This window comes from Euleptes europaea, chromosome 1 (genome assembly GCF_029931775.1).
Source record: "Euleptes europaea isolate rEulEur1 chromosome 1, rEulEur1.hap1, whole genome shotgun sequence".
Lineage (NCBI taxonomy): Eukaryota > Metazoa > Chordata > Lepidosauria > Squamata > Sphaerodactylidae > Euleptes > Euleptes europaea.
Window position 1 is genome coordinate 150,508,163 of NC_079312.1, and position 13,258 is coordinate 150,521,420.

General features: G+C 43.3%; 1 protein-coding gene across 1 annotated transcript in view; it reads right to left on the reverse strand.

Annotated features, from left to right (window-relative positions):
- Positions 1 to 12,896, reverse strand: part of CA10 (carbonic anhydrase 10) — a 677,770-nt gene extending 664,874 nt beyond the window's left edge. Inside the window, exon 1 of the mRNA XM_056861664.1 lies at positions 12,524 to 12,896. Coding sequence (XP_056717642.1) covers positions 12,524 to 12,584 — 61 coding nt within the window. The 5' untranslated portion in view covers positions 12,585 to 12,896. The remainder of the gene's footprint in view (positions 1 to 12,523) is intronic.
- Positions 12,897 to 13,258: the final 362 nt, after the last annotated feature.

The window sequence follows — 13,258 nt, forward strand, 5'->3', positions numbered from 1 at the left end:
AACAGTTTGCGGAACCTCTCCCACCAGAGCCCCCGCCATTGGGAAACAGAACTCAGGCCCCTGGATTGGGGCCGCCGACTCCTTTTTTAAAATAATTTTAAAATTATTTTTCCAGAATTATTAATCACATAGTTTAACAATTGACATAAACAATAAAAAGTAAAAACAAATAGGAAACATTGTTAAAGATATTTGTGTATAATCAAAGAAATTTTGACTTCCCCTACATCTCCCTCCATCTTGTGATAAATTAATAATCTCTTTTGCATAAAATTCTAATCCTGATATTGTTGCTAATATTTATTAATAATTAGTACTATCATATAAAAGAAATTAATAAGGGAATAGAAAATAAAAGAAAAAAAGAAGAAAAATAGTGAATCTCACTAATAATAAATGGATTAGTATAGTAGAAAACATTTAATTACTTCCATTAAAAATTATTTTGTAAGTCCTCCATTTCTCCCTAACACTCATTTAATACATTTTATATTTCTAGTAAATTAATATCATATATGGTTCAATTTCCATTATAGCCAATCCCTTTAACCGGTTCCTTTTTAATCTCATCCAAAAGAGAAACTAGTCTCTTTTAAATTAGTCCCTTTGTCCGGAATTTCCAGCATTTTTTTCTTTTCATCATTAACAGTAAGTATCGAAGAGCATCCTTGGAAACTGTTGGTAGAGTCTCTTCTGCAGATAGATGATCTCCATGGTAAATCCACGTTGCAATATCCTGATCTCAAATTCAAAGAAAAGGTTCCTGACTGCCCCATTTTTTCTACTCATTAAGTCCTCCAGGCAGATGTTGAAAAGTTTATCAGGCAGATTGAAGAGACAGAGGTCAAAGTCACTCACATTCAGATCCGTTGTTGTCAGCTGGGCTATTGCAGTTTGTTTATTGTAGCTCTCGATTTCCTTTGCAGGATTCTTCTGTTCTTTATCTTTTTTGTCAACTAGTATCACCTCTGACCTCATTGTGATAATTTGGTTTTTATGTCTTTAAGATTGTCTAAGATGATATTCAGTTTTTGATTAATAAGTTGGCATGAAATGTTCATCAAAGCAGAGAATTGTTCCATCTGTTTAGTCAGATATTCCATGGTTGCTTCTTCTAAGAATTTCTGTTGAAACTCAGTTGGTAAAATCCAGGCAAATATACCAGTGTAGTAAATAAAGAGGTGTTGCAGGAATCAAGGTCGTAAACCTTCCGTTCCTTGTGTTCAGGAACTTGGGATATATTTGCCAGTACACACTAATGCCACACTTCCGATTCCAACTTCTCTGGCTCTCTCACGATGATAGATTGTTTCCGGGAAGGACGTGGCAGGAAAGCTTTGTTTAGTTAGAAAGACGACTCTTCGGGGCGGGGGAGATTTCTCCTCCTCCCTCCCCTTTATACGTTGTAGTTCCTGATTGGTAACTGAAGCGTCTTTCAAAAATCTTAGTTGTTATGTCTTCCCACTGATCAAATTGATAAGATTCCTGCCGGGTTATCTGATCTTTTCTTGTTTTTAAAGTGTCATTTAAACATTGAGTAGGGAGATACGGATTCGACAGATGTATTTAGCAGTCTCCCGGGACTTCCAAATCCAGGTAAAACAAAAGAATTCTTTTAAACTTACTCAGATTTTAGGAGAGTAGGTATTCTTACTTCTGTATAGTTGCTTAGATGGTAGTAGATAGGGGAGAGCGAAGCCTAATTCGAAACAGTCGTCTGCGGCGATTTATAACCCCTCAAGCCAGGCGGGACTGCTACTGAATCTCTGAAGTCTTAAAACTCAGAGCGTTCAGGAGTCAAACCGCTCTTCATCGGCAGCAGGAGATTCCCTGACACCCGTTCCACTATGTAGGAATCGGGAGGAGTGCATTGGCACCCCTATTTAAGACATTTCTTGGTGCCCCACTGGGAGCCCCCAGGGAGACGCAGTGCTTCGCTCAGCAGCCCTAGCGGAAGTCGGGGCCGCCGACTCCTGTTGCGACCCACGGAGCATAGGTTCAGCCAATAACCGGGTTAGGAGAGTAAAGTCCTCTTGCGCTAACCGGGCCTCCTCCAGCAAAGTATCCAGTCCCAAAAGGTCGTTGTGCGTCCTGAGTCCTCCAGGGGGCTGCAGCTGCCAGGCGATGCCACTGATCAATCACCAGCCCAACCAGCCGAACTGACTGTGCATAAGTCCGCTGCGCCTCCTCCAAAACGAAACACCGAAAGTCAGGGTCCTCGGGGAGCTCGTCCTGCATCCCAAGCCGAGGAGACGAGTGTCCAGGCAAACCCTCCAGGGCTCCAGCCAAGGTCAACAAGTAAGGATAGGACTAGTGTCCTAATGTGAGCTCTAGCCCTGCGGCGAACCCATAAACAGATTTCAGCAGACGGCAAATCCACGAAAGCAGGGTTTTTTTGTTAGAATCGACAGGTTTCAGAAGCCATATTCAAAAGGACACTAGTAAGGGGCAAAGGCAAGGTGCACAGCATATATGGAAAAGCAAAAGGAAATAACTGGTAACCTAGGCAACCCCCCTCCCAGAGGCAGGAAGGAGTACTTGGCTTTTCCCACAGTATGGGAATCTATGAAGACTAAACACGGGGCACAGACTGGCCTTGGACAGAACAGCACAACAGCACCTGGGAGCAGCACAATCGCACTACCGCATACCATCTTCATGGCTTGCTCCTGACAAATATAAGCAATTCTCAGTGTGGTCAAATCTGTGGATATTTAAATCTAGATATTGAAGCTAGGAACATATAAGACAGATCTGTCCAAAAACCTGAAAAATTCCACAAGTATACATCAGAACTTGAAATCTAAAAATAAAGACTTGGGGGGGGGGGCTTCCTGGCCACCACAGAGACAAAAAAAAGAGGCTTTTGTAAAAATAAAAATAGAGGAAAAGGGAAGATCCATTGCCTCCAATGGGGCTGTGCTACCAGAGGGGGCGTTCCCAGGGCGGAACCTGTGAGAAAGCTGCCTAATGGCAGCTCCTCCCCCAGGAACACCACTGGAATGCCCCCCCCCCCACGCCGGCACAGCCTTTACCTGCTGGGAAGGCCCTGGCAGCATGGCTGCGCTGGCGGCGGGGGCTGGCAACACCCAGACACTGGCGTGTTTGCCCCTGTACCAGTGGCACCTGCACCAGCATGGGGTCGTGTTAGCTCCTAAGGAGCTTCGGGCCCGCCTTCAGGAATGGGCTCTTAGTTGCTCTAAGTAAAAGGAGGAGAGGCAGGACCCTTTCCAGAGCTATTTTGGTCTCTGAAGAATTCATGACTCACCCAGGACTGGCTGCTTGCTACAGTTCAACAGCAGAAACTACATCAAAGCCAGTGTGTTGTAGTGGTTAGAGTTTCATACTAGGATTTGGGAGACCCAGGTTATTGGGTGACCTTGGGCCAGTTACACATTCGTAGCCTAACCTATCTTACAGGGTTATTTTGAGGATAAAATGGAGGAAAAGAAAATGACGTGAGCTGGTCTGGTTCCCCATTGTGGAGAAATATAGGGTATAAATAAAGTAAATAAATAATAAATATAGCAGAAGAGGGGAGGCAGAGATATGTAGGTTGGTTAATGGCTGAGAAGGAAAGAAAGCAGGGACGGGGGAGGATATGAGAGTTACCAGGAGAACGGAAAGAGGAAATAGCATGGGAAAGGGAACAGAGGGGAAAAATAAAGTCCACCCCCCAAAAAACCTTGCAGATTCCCCACTGCACAACTCGGTCTGCCCTAGCAGCTAGCATTGCATAACTAGACTGTAGTTTTCCCAGAAAGAGACTTCCAGGGGGAGGGAAGAAAGGAACAAAAGTTGAAAATAGAAGGAAAGCTGAAGAAGGGGGCAAATAAAGGTAGATTGGCTGGTGGGTAGGAAGGAGAGAAGAAGACAGGGAAAGGGGAGAGTCTATCAAGGTTTTCAAGAAAGGAAAAGAGGAAATAGGGAGGGGAAAATGCCCTCCACGAGTTCTTTCAGGTCCCCTCCTTGTGTATACTTATTTTGTCTTTGTAAGAAAATATTTTAAACAATATGTCAATTTTAAAAGACATCCCATTCAAATGAGCTTCTGCTTGAAACCTTAAAAGATTTACTTTCAGAGTTATGCATAACCACTCTCCACCTCCTTTGCCAGCCATTGTGTGTTAAACCATACCTGCTCCTATGAGCTGCGATTCACAAGTGAGCTGCCGAGCCCTGCATGCTGGGTCCCAAGTCTCCCTTGAACCACCTTTTTCTTCTTTTGCTGATTTTGGAACGACCTGCAGCTAGAGTGTCACACCTTCTGTCTCTCTTTTTACACGTTGACAGGTGCAGCAGGATTGCAAGGCCAACTCAGTAACCAAGAGTTCTTTTACCATAGGCAGGTTCAGAAACCAGGCTAAAGTACTGCCTCACCTTCTCTTCTCCACCCCACCAGACACCCCACCAGTCAATCCTCCCAAATGCCACCCATGTGTTTGCGACAAATAGCTTCCTCTTCCTGAGAAAACTCCTCTCTTCCTTCTCTTTCCTTGCCTGGGTAGCCACTACCCAGCCCACCATTCAGGTTTATAGAGCTCTGCATACCACACAGAGCCCCCCTCCCAAAAAGCTAGCTGATCTTTTGTCGCGGGTTCTGCATCCCAAGCACATTGGTGAGGAGCACTGGACAACCAACGGGGGTGGCTGGTCAGGGAGAAACAAAGGGAAGGCTTTGGCAGGAAAAAGATTTCTTGGGACCTGCCTGTGCTGGTTTATTTCTCTCTATGGTATAGTTTCTTGTCTTTGGGCTTCTGCTTCCTATCGCCAAGTCCTTAAGCCTGCTTGTTTAGGGTGCTGGCCTTGACAGCATAACTGGATCCTCCTCTTCCTGTTGATCCCATATTGACAACTGTGCGATAAAAGATGGGTCCTGGGTCCAGAAATGTTGAAAAATCACCCATTTAGCTCAATAAAGGACCTCTGCCTTCAAGAAACCAACAGTACCTTTTACAGCTCTAAGTGCAGCTTTAAAAAAATAATTCTGTCTTTATGGTCTGTTGTAATTTAATTAACAGTAAGATACCAAGACAAAGCTCAAAAATAGTTACAAGCAACAGATTTTAATCTGACAGTCTGGTGAGACACCAGCTGAGATAGCCTTTTGCTAAAAATAATACCATTTGTATTAATAGCCTTTTGCTAAAAATAATACCATTTGTAAAAATAATACCATTTGTACAGCATAATTAAGCTTTCCTTCTCTGACATATTCCCACCAGCTGTTTTCACAATTAAAGGGCATGTTCCATAGAAGCTCTTCAGACACAGATCAACCTGGGCATTCAGGCACCAAGTTGACTTGTTTGATTCCAAACTATAATTTACTCTGGAGCATACTTACAGGGATTAGGATTTCACCAGATCACAATCCTCATCTAATTGAACCCAACTAGGGAACCAACTGTAAGACACTGAGAATCCTAAACTACAGTAAATCTATCTTGTTTTAAGCAGATTGGCCATCCTTTGCCCCAATCCTGAACAGTCTTACTGAAATCAACATCAGATGTGGAACATACTTTTGAAAAATGTGTTAAGGATAGGAGTATCAGACTCTTCTGGGGAAATGTTGTGCTAATCACATTGTATTACTGATAGTTTTATTAAGTGCCAACCATACAATGAAAAAAAATGCAATAAAATGGTATGTCAGGGTTCTGTCTATTCACTAGTATATACAGGATGAAATATTTTCCTAGAAATACTTTACCAGAATTTTTTCTTTCAACACTTTTTTAAAAACAGGAAAAATTAGAGGTTATTTGGGAAGTATTTTTAGAAATTTATAATAGTAATCACCATTGCAAGCTTTTTAATCTATTTTTATCAAGTATTGTATAGGGTATTTGATGTTTCATGCTAAGATACATTATTATAATAATCACCATTTAATGCAAACAATTATATCACTATCTACTGCTAATAATTATTGCTATCGTCACTTATTGTTTATGATGAATATATGAACATATATGAACATATGAAGCTACCTTATACTGAATCAGACCCTTGGTCCATCAAAGTCAGTATTGTCTACTCAGACCAGCAGCAGCTCTCCAGGGTCTCAGGCAGAGGTCTTCCACATCACCTACCTGCCTAGTCCCTTTAACTGGAGATGCCAGGGATTGAACCTGGGACCTTCTGCATGCCAAGCAGATGCTCTACCACAGAGCCACGGCCGCTTTATGATATCATATGTACATTTTTTTTCTTTGATAAAACTGTAACCATTGCTGTGATATGAAATGGCTTTTATTTTTCTCTTTTTTCTGTTCTGTTTATATTTATAAAAAATTAAAAAAGTCTTATGTTCCTGGCAGCCACCGCAAATCCAAAATTGGTATGGAGTTTCCATTTTCAGCACTGCATTGAATCTTAAGCCTTGCCTCATCTGTGCCTGGATGACTGCTATCATGAGGAACACCATGTACCAAGTTTCAAGCGACAGAATTTAAACAGTCTTATTTTCAGATATTTGCAGTGTGCTGGGCTATATGCATACCAAAACATGAGCTGTGTGCTACGTAAGTCCTTCATAATCTTTGAGAAAACGAGTAACCAAGTCAATGCTGCCCAAATATACACAGACCACCCCATACCCCAGTGACACATAAAGCTTACAGCAGCTTCAGATCTTATGGGTGCTTCATACTTCTGCTTTACTATTACAGCCAAAGGAAAACTCACACCTGGGTAAATGCACAGGCTTCAGATCCGCATATTAATTGATTGGCTGAAACCAGACAAAGGTATTTATACAGCCACTGCCCTTCCCTGTTGCGGAGACCATCTGGAAATCACTGCAGCCTCTGGCACCATATAAAGACTCCTGAAAGCTACTGGAGATTATGCCAGCTGGTAACTGCCAACTCCAAATGTTCAATTGTTCTGCGGAAAGTGCAGCATTCCTCCAACTGCTCACCACCCGCCCCAGCACTAGGGGGTACTCCATTATCATTTGGCAGATGAAAGCTTGTGAATGGATTAAGAAGTTGACATTTTGAGAATTCCACAGTTTTAAAAAGGTAAATGAACAGGACATCTGGGTCAGTGGAACTACGAATACGAGAACATCAAACAACTGCAGGAGGCTATTGTACATTGGCTTGAACCCCTCCTTGGCAGACAAACAGCTAGTTCATTTGAGAAGTAAAGAAATCAAAACTATTTTGACACCTCCAAAAATTCTTTATTTCAAAAACTGGTATCCTGATTTCCCCCCAAAACGGCTCAAGTCAAGGCATTTCACACAACCATGCCCAGTGTTAACCATAACAACTCTTTTAAAAATTAAAATATTTCCAATAACATTAACGTATCATTTAATACAACCTAAAAAAAGATACCCCCTACCCAACACCATATACTCCAGTCCTGCAGCCATTTATCCAAACCCTTCGCTGAAAAGCCGTACCAAACAGCACAACTCTCACCTCTTCCAAAAGGTCAGCAATGAAAAAGTATGGTGTAGTGGTCAGAGTACTGAACTAGGAGCAAAGAGCCCCAGGATTGAATCCGCCATTGAAGTTTGCTGGGTGACGACCCTGGACCCGTCACTCTCTCTTAGCCTAAACTACCTCACAAAGGCTGATGTTGTGAGAATAAAATGGAGGAAGGGAAATAATGCTGTAATCCATTTTGGGTTCCACTGGGGAGAAAAGCGGGGTATAAATATTTAAATCAAATCTAAATAAATAAATAAATTAGAAGCCTCCTCTGGTGGGACCATGCCACAGCAGCGGCGCAGCAAGCAAGGAGGCAGGAATTCAGGCAGAGGAGGATCATATCCTCTCAGGGAGGGGAGGAGGAAGACTGATGAATATCTGAAATGACTAGCTAGCATCAGAAATGGAAGTGCTGTGCCTCAAGCCTGCTTGGAAAACACAGTCTCCCACCCCTAATCCCAGACACGAGCTACTTGGCTGTGTTACATCTACTTAGCATACTCCACACATGGCCAAAAGCATTTATTCCAAGGCAGAGCTCTGGTAAGCCATCAAGCTCTCTCAACAAAGCTCACAGAGAATTTCTTTGGCACCAGAGAAAGGGTATTCTGGATCTGCACAGTCACAAGACGTCTGAAGATACATGACCATAACACACAGGACATTTCTGGATGCATTTCATTCCTGGCATGCCTAAAATATACATTTAAAAAAAAAATCTACAAGGAAAAGCTATACAGAGGGAATTAACTACTCTTACAACTCCACAAAATCATGGAATTCAAGTGCTTTTGTAAAGATACTCAAAGTCCCACAGATTTCCTTCTGATTTAATCATTCGATTTTCTGTGGGTTGCACCCACCACATTGTTACAACTTGTAACAGTAAATTGTGTAGCAAGTTTAATAAAACAGGAACCACAAATAACCAGAATGCGATTCCAAAACAAGCGCACCTCAACAAAATGACTCCTTCTCTCCACTATAGTGAGACTGCTTATGGCCAATGTTTAAGAGACTCTAATGTTTTCCATTGCACCTGGCTGCTTCGTTTTTAACATTATGAAAACATTACTCAAGGCTTGTGCAAAATAAATGACTGTGCAAAGAAATGTGTCAGCCATTATGTGATCAGGAGCATCCCACCTACAGCTGCGAATGTTGCTGCTAATTAATCTGCCATGGCATTACACGGAAAGAGGATTTGGGCCAGAACACAGCGTAATCCATACGCCTTTTACACAGTGTCACGACTATTGAAGGTCTCAGAGAGCTGCAGCCGGATGGGATGTCATTTTAACATTTTTTTTTTTTTAAGGGCTGCATTTCTCCTGGCATTAAGGGCAGCATTTCACCACACCATTCAGTTAATGCCACGTTGCAACATCAGTTAAGGACCTGCGCTCTAGCGGAATCTGACTCTCTGAGAAATCAAGGGTAGCGGAAAACCACTCACGTTTCTTCATCATAAGGGCTTTACTGTGCCCATACTCACTCGTTAACATGTTTGCTGCTATTCTCTGAACCTGTTCCGAAAATCCCTTGCTTCCCTTAAAAATTGACAGGTACAAGCTGCAAAAAGTATTGTTTTGTATTACTAGAAAGCCTCCAAACATTGCAATTTTATTTTAAGCTGGGAGGAGACACTCCCACAATGTATTTGGCTTCTCCTTCCCAAAACAGTCTACTCCAATAAAACTGAGCCAACATTTCAGCTAGAAGCCCCTGACTCTGAATGAATTACCTACATGGATGAATGAATGAATGAATGAATGAGTGTGTTAAGTGGCCGCAGATTGGCAACAGGACCACGCAATTACTCCATCCCCCTCTGCATATGGAGCACCCTTAGCATGCCTTCAGAGCGTAAGCGACCTACCACAGCTCTTCAGGCCCATCAATTTCCTACAAGGCCCGTGGTTCAATGCAAAATGGAGGTAGGACAATTAAAATAGAGGGGGAAGGCCTGGCAACTATTTAGGATCCCTAATTTCAATTATGCCCTGAAAATGAATTTGCACCAAGGTAAGAAGCTTTTTGCAAGTAAAGCTCTCCTTATGAAGTGACTAAAATAGTGTATAAAAAGACACACCCAAAAACCTTTGCTTTCTCTTAAAAACATGTTTTATGTTATAAATACAGTATGGTTTTGTATTATAAATACAGTATAGTTTTGTATTATGGATCCCAAGAAACGTTATCTAGGAATTTAGACTACCACACTGGACAGGTAGACATGATGTCATTTCAACCAGATCTTCTCAATACCCATTCACATGGCTATGCACTTATTGAGATCAAAGGGGGGGAAACCTTCCACAGCACCGTTTCAGATCCCCTGAAAGCACATTCAAGCAGCCAGCATAGACAGTCATTCATCTGCAGCTTGCTAATGCACCAAGAGAAGGGGAAATATTGGTTTTGTTCCAGAGATAAATTTATTTACCCTTCATTTTTACCTGTTGTTGAAGACTTTTTTTAAAAAAAATCTTTATTTCCTTCCTTCCAAACATTACCCAGGTGAAACGTGCACTTGATAAAAAAAACAAATGAAGGTTCAGGAATAAAATATTTCATTGAGTGTCAGCTTTGAACAATTCACAGCAGGCTGGCTTTATGTTTTCTAGCACTTCATTCATTATCTAATCATAACAGTAAAAGCTCCTAGAAAATGTCATTCTAATATGTGCTATAGAATTAGGATACTCTAAAGAACTAGTCCAATGCCTTCTGTTAGCAAAAATTATTAAAGATTCCTAAAGGGGGGATTCCTGAAAAATAAAGGGCTAAAAGTTAAACATCTGCAAAGTGCTTGGATATTTTAAAATCTTAGCACAATTAACAGACTAGCAATCCTCATATTCTTTTATTCCATTAGAAAGACAGTTGTCAGAGCATGTTTTCATATGCTGGAAAGCCTGATGATGGACAGAGCCCCTCTACATAAGACAAGATCCATTCCCTCTGAGCCATTTACTGGAAGGGATTCTATTTCCCTGGTTTTGTCCTTGTTATTTCCTCCACTGCCACTGAACTGTATGAAAGTGTCTGGTACCCAAAGGACAATTCCTCTGTTTCAGAAGAGCAATGGGGTTAGTCAGTTGCCCCCTGGGGTTGAAAGCTTCAGGATAAGATTACACAGGCTCTGGTATAACCTGCTGAAGCCCTTCAGACAGACCCCATGGGTAGAGGCAGTGCCAGTCAAAACAGGGTGCAGGAGATAGCAGTTTTGCCAGACACGCAAGCATGCTTGTCTCTGTACAAGATTCTTGGGGCCACTGAACAAGTCTAAAACCTTTTGCACTATCACTTGCCAACAGATGAGAATTCTGGTGTGCTCAGCACAGCCTTAGTTTGGGTGTCCACCATCCTAGCCAGTGACAAGTAAAAATGTGCATGGGAGAGAGTGCCGGTTGGATGGCTAAAGAGGATTTTTGTCTTGTCCTTCTCTAGAGCAGTTCTTGCCCACATATTCCAGGGAGGGAGTTTCTGGGTGCCCCTTTCATTGCATCAGACGCAGCACCATTATCTATAGAAATAACAGTAGAGGGAAGGGCTAGAACCATCCCTTCCTTCTACTAGTTCAGGTAAACAGGGCGTTGCTTCCCTCTCATGTTGCTGCCAAAGAAGCAGAGCAGGATAAAAGCGGAGGCTTTTGCAAGATAAGGGGGAACCCTTCACCCCTCTAAGTGAGGTCAGATGCGAGAGAAAGCAGATATGGCGCTGTTCCCTGAGGTGAGAGACTGCAGAAGAACATGGTAGTGGTGGATCCTTCTGAGGCCCTTTCTGATGGTCAAATGACAGTATGAAAAAAGACAAGGTGTAGAAACAAGCTAAGGGTGGAATCCACCCCTGAGGCTCTTATTTAAGGATTCCAAATTGATACATCTGTCAACGCTGCCAGGTCAGTCACTGAAGCAAGAGATCAGCGTAAAGGATAGCCTCAGATGATACAGTACCTCTCCAGGGATGAAAGGTGCCAGGTACAGAAAGACACACATAACTGACTAAATAAAGAAAACAACAAATGGATGATCTGAGAGAGTTGCTAGTCTCTGGACACAGAAGCAGCTGGCTCCAAAGTGAGAAGAGATCAAATTCCAGCCAACCTCCAGATGGACACAGGTCTAAGTTTTGCTGGCTCTCCCTCGGCATGCTTCTCCCTAGGGGTTCCCCACTTGAGCCAAGGGCCCCTGTGACTCTGTCTCCACAGGCTCCCCCTCCAGTTTCAAAACAGAAGGCAGGAGCATCCACCTGTAGGAAAGGGGAGTAGCAGGATCCCCTCCAAGGGCTCAATTTGAAGTGCCCCAAACTCCAAAGCTCGCCCTCTCCCCTCCCCTCCTTGTTCTTCTTTGGCTGCAACATAATTATTCCAGTATGAATGACTTGACATGTTAACAGAAAAGCTCAGGCTTCTGAAATAGAAGAGTGGGTTTTCCTGGAGAATAAATTGCCATAATCCTTAATGGCAGACACCAGGCCATGCCTAGTCATTAATTGGACAAGGTCCTTTTGACAACTGGAATTACCTGCCGTGTGCAAAAACAAGGAGGGAGAAACCTCAGATGTCTGAAACCAACATGCAAGCTTGATGCCCCTGGAGTAAATTGCTAGGAGGAAAAAAAGAAAGAACTGCAAGGTATCTCCAAATCTGAAGCCATCGCTTTTTAGAGCACTGAAGCATCCTCCAAAACACAACACCCCACCTCTCAAACCAAGCAGTTTAACAAGTTTAAAAGCCGCACATTCATGCAAGATGAATTGAACGGAGCAACTCATTTAATGCAACCCATGCTAGGTCCCAAGAACAGAGACCACATTAGGCAAAAAGCACCGCATTTCACTCTTCCAACCAAGGCACACTATAAATTAAACAGAAGGGGCCAAACCTCCCCAGGGCTGCTGAATAAATCCACACACTTTAAAACTAATGTAATGCAATTCTGGTGGTTTTCTTAAATATATACTGTTAGCACTTATGGGACAATAAGATATGGGGGTGGGGGGAGAGAGAGAGAAGCGACAGTGCAGAGAATATTTTCCCTCTCCTTTGCAATGTTTTCGCTGCGTACCTGAAATGCAGACGATGAAATTGGCTTGCAGCAGAAAAAGCACCTCCCAAACAATTTCCATCCTCCGATTCTCATGCCAAGTGCATCCCTCGGCGGAAAAAAAAAAACAAAGATCAATATCGCAATCCCCGAAAACCTCCTTTCGGACTTGCAGCCTGTATTCCCCAGATGTGCTGACACATGTCCGAGCTCTCTCTCTGCGCCGCTCACACGAGATCCCTTCCGTGCCTTCGCCCTCCAGCCAAGACCAAGGAGCCAACCGCCGGCACCGGCTTCTTCCTCCAGGAGAGCGAGAGAAATCCACCAGATCTCCCAAAAAAACATAGACAACCAGGCCCCAGCCGATTCCTCGCTCCGAAACTCTCGATTCCCGGGGACCCGAACGGCAAGTTGTCCCCAAACTCCGCACGCCTCACCAGGGCGCCGCCGCACCCATCACCATCCCGGCGTCTCCTCTTCCTCTCCCGAGGGCTACAAAACGAGCGCAAAGAGATGCAGATGACACATTGTAAAGGATTTCGCGGCTTTTGCGGGCGATTTCACCCACCGCTGCAGCCGAGGACGAAAATACCCAGCCCAGGTCTCCTTGCCAAAAAAACAGCTCAGCGCCCGTAATTCCCCACCAAGCAAAAAGGAGGCTTTCCGCAATGCAACTGCAGGGGTCGTTCTTTCCTCATCTAACCGATCCCCCCCTTCCTAGCTGTTGGGAAGAAATCCGAGTGCAAATAAATAAAG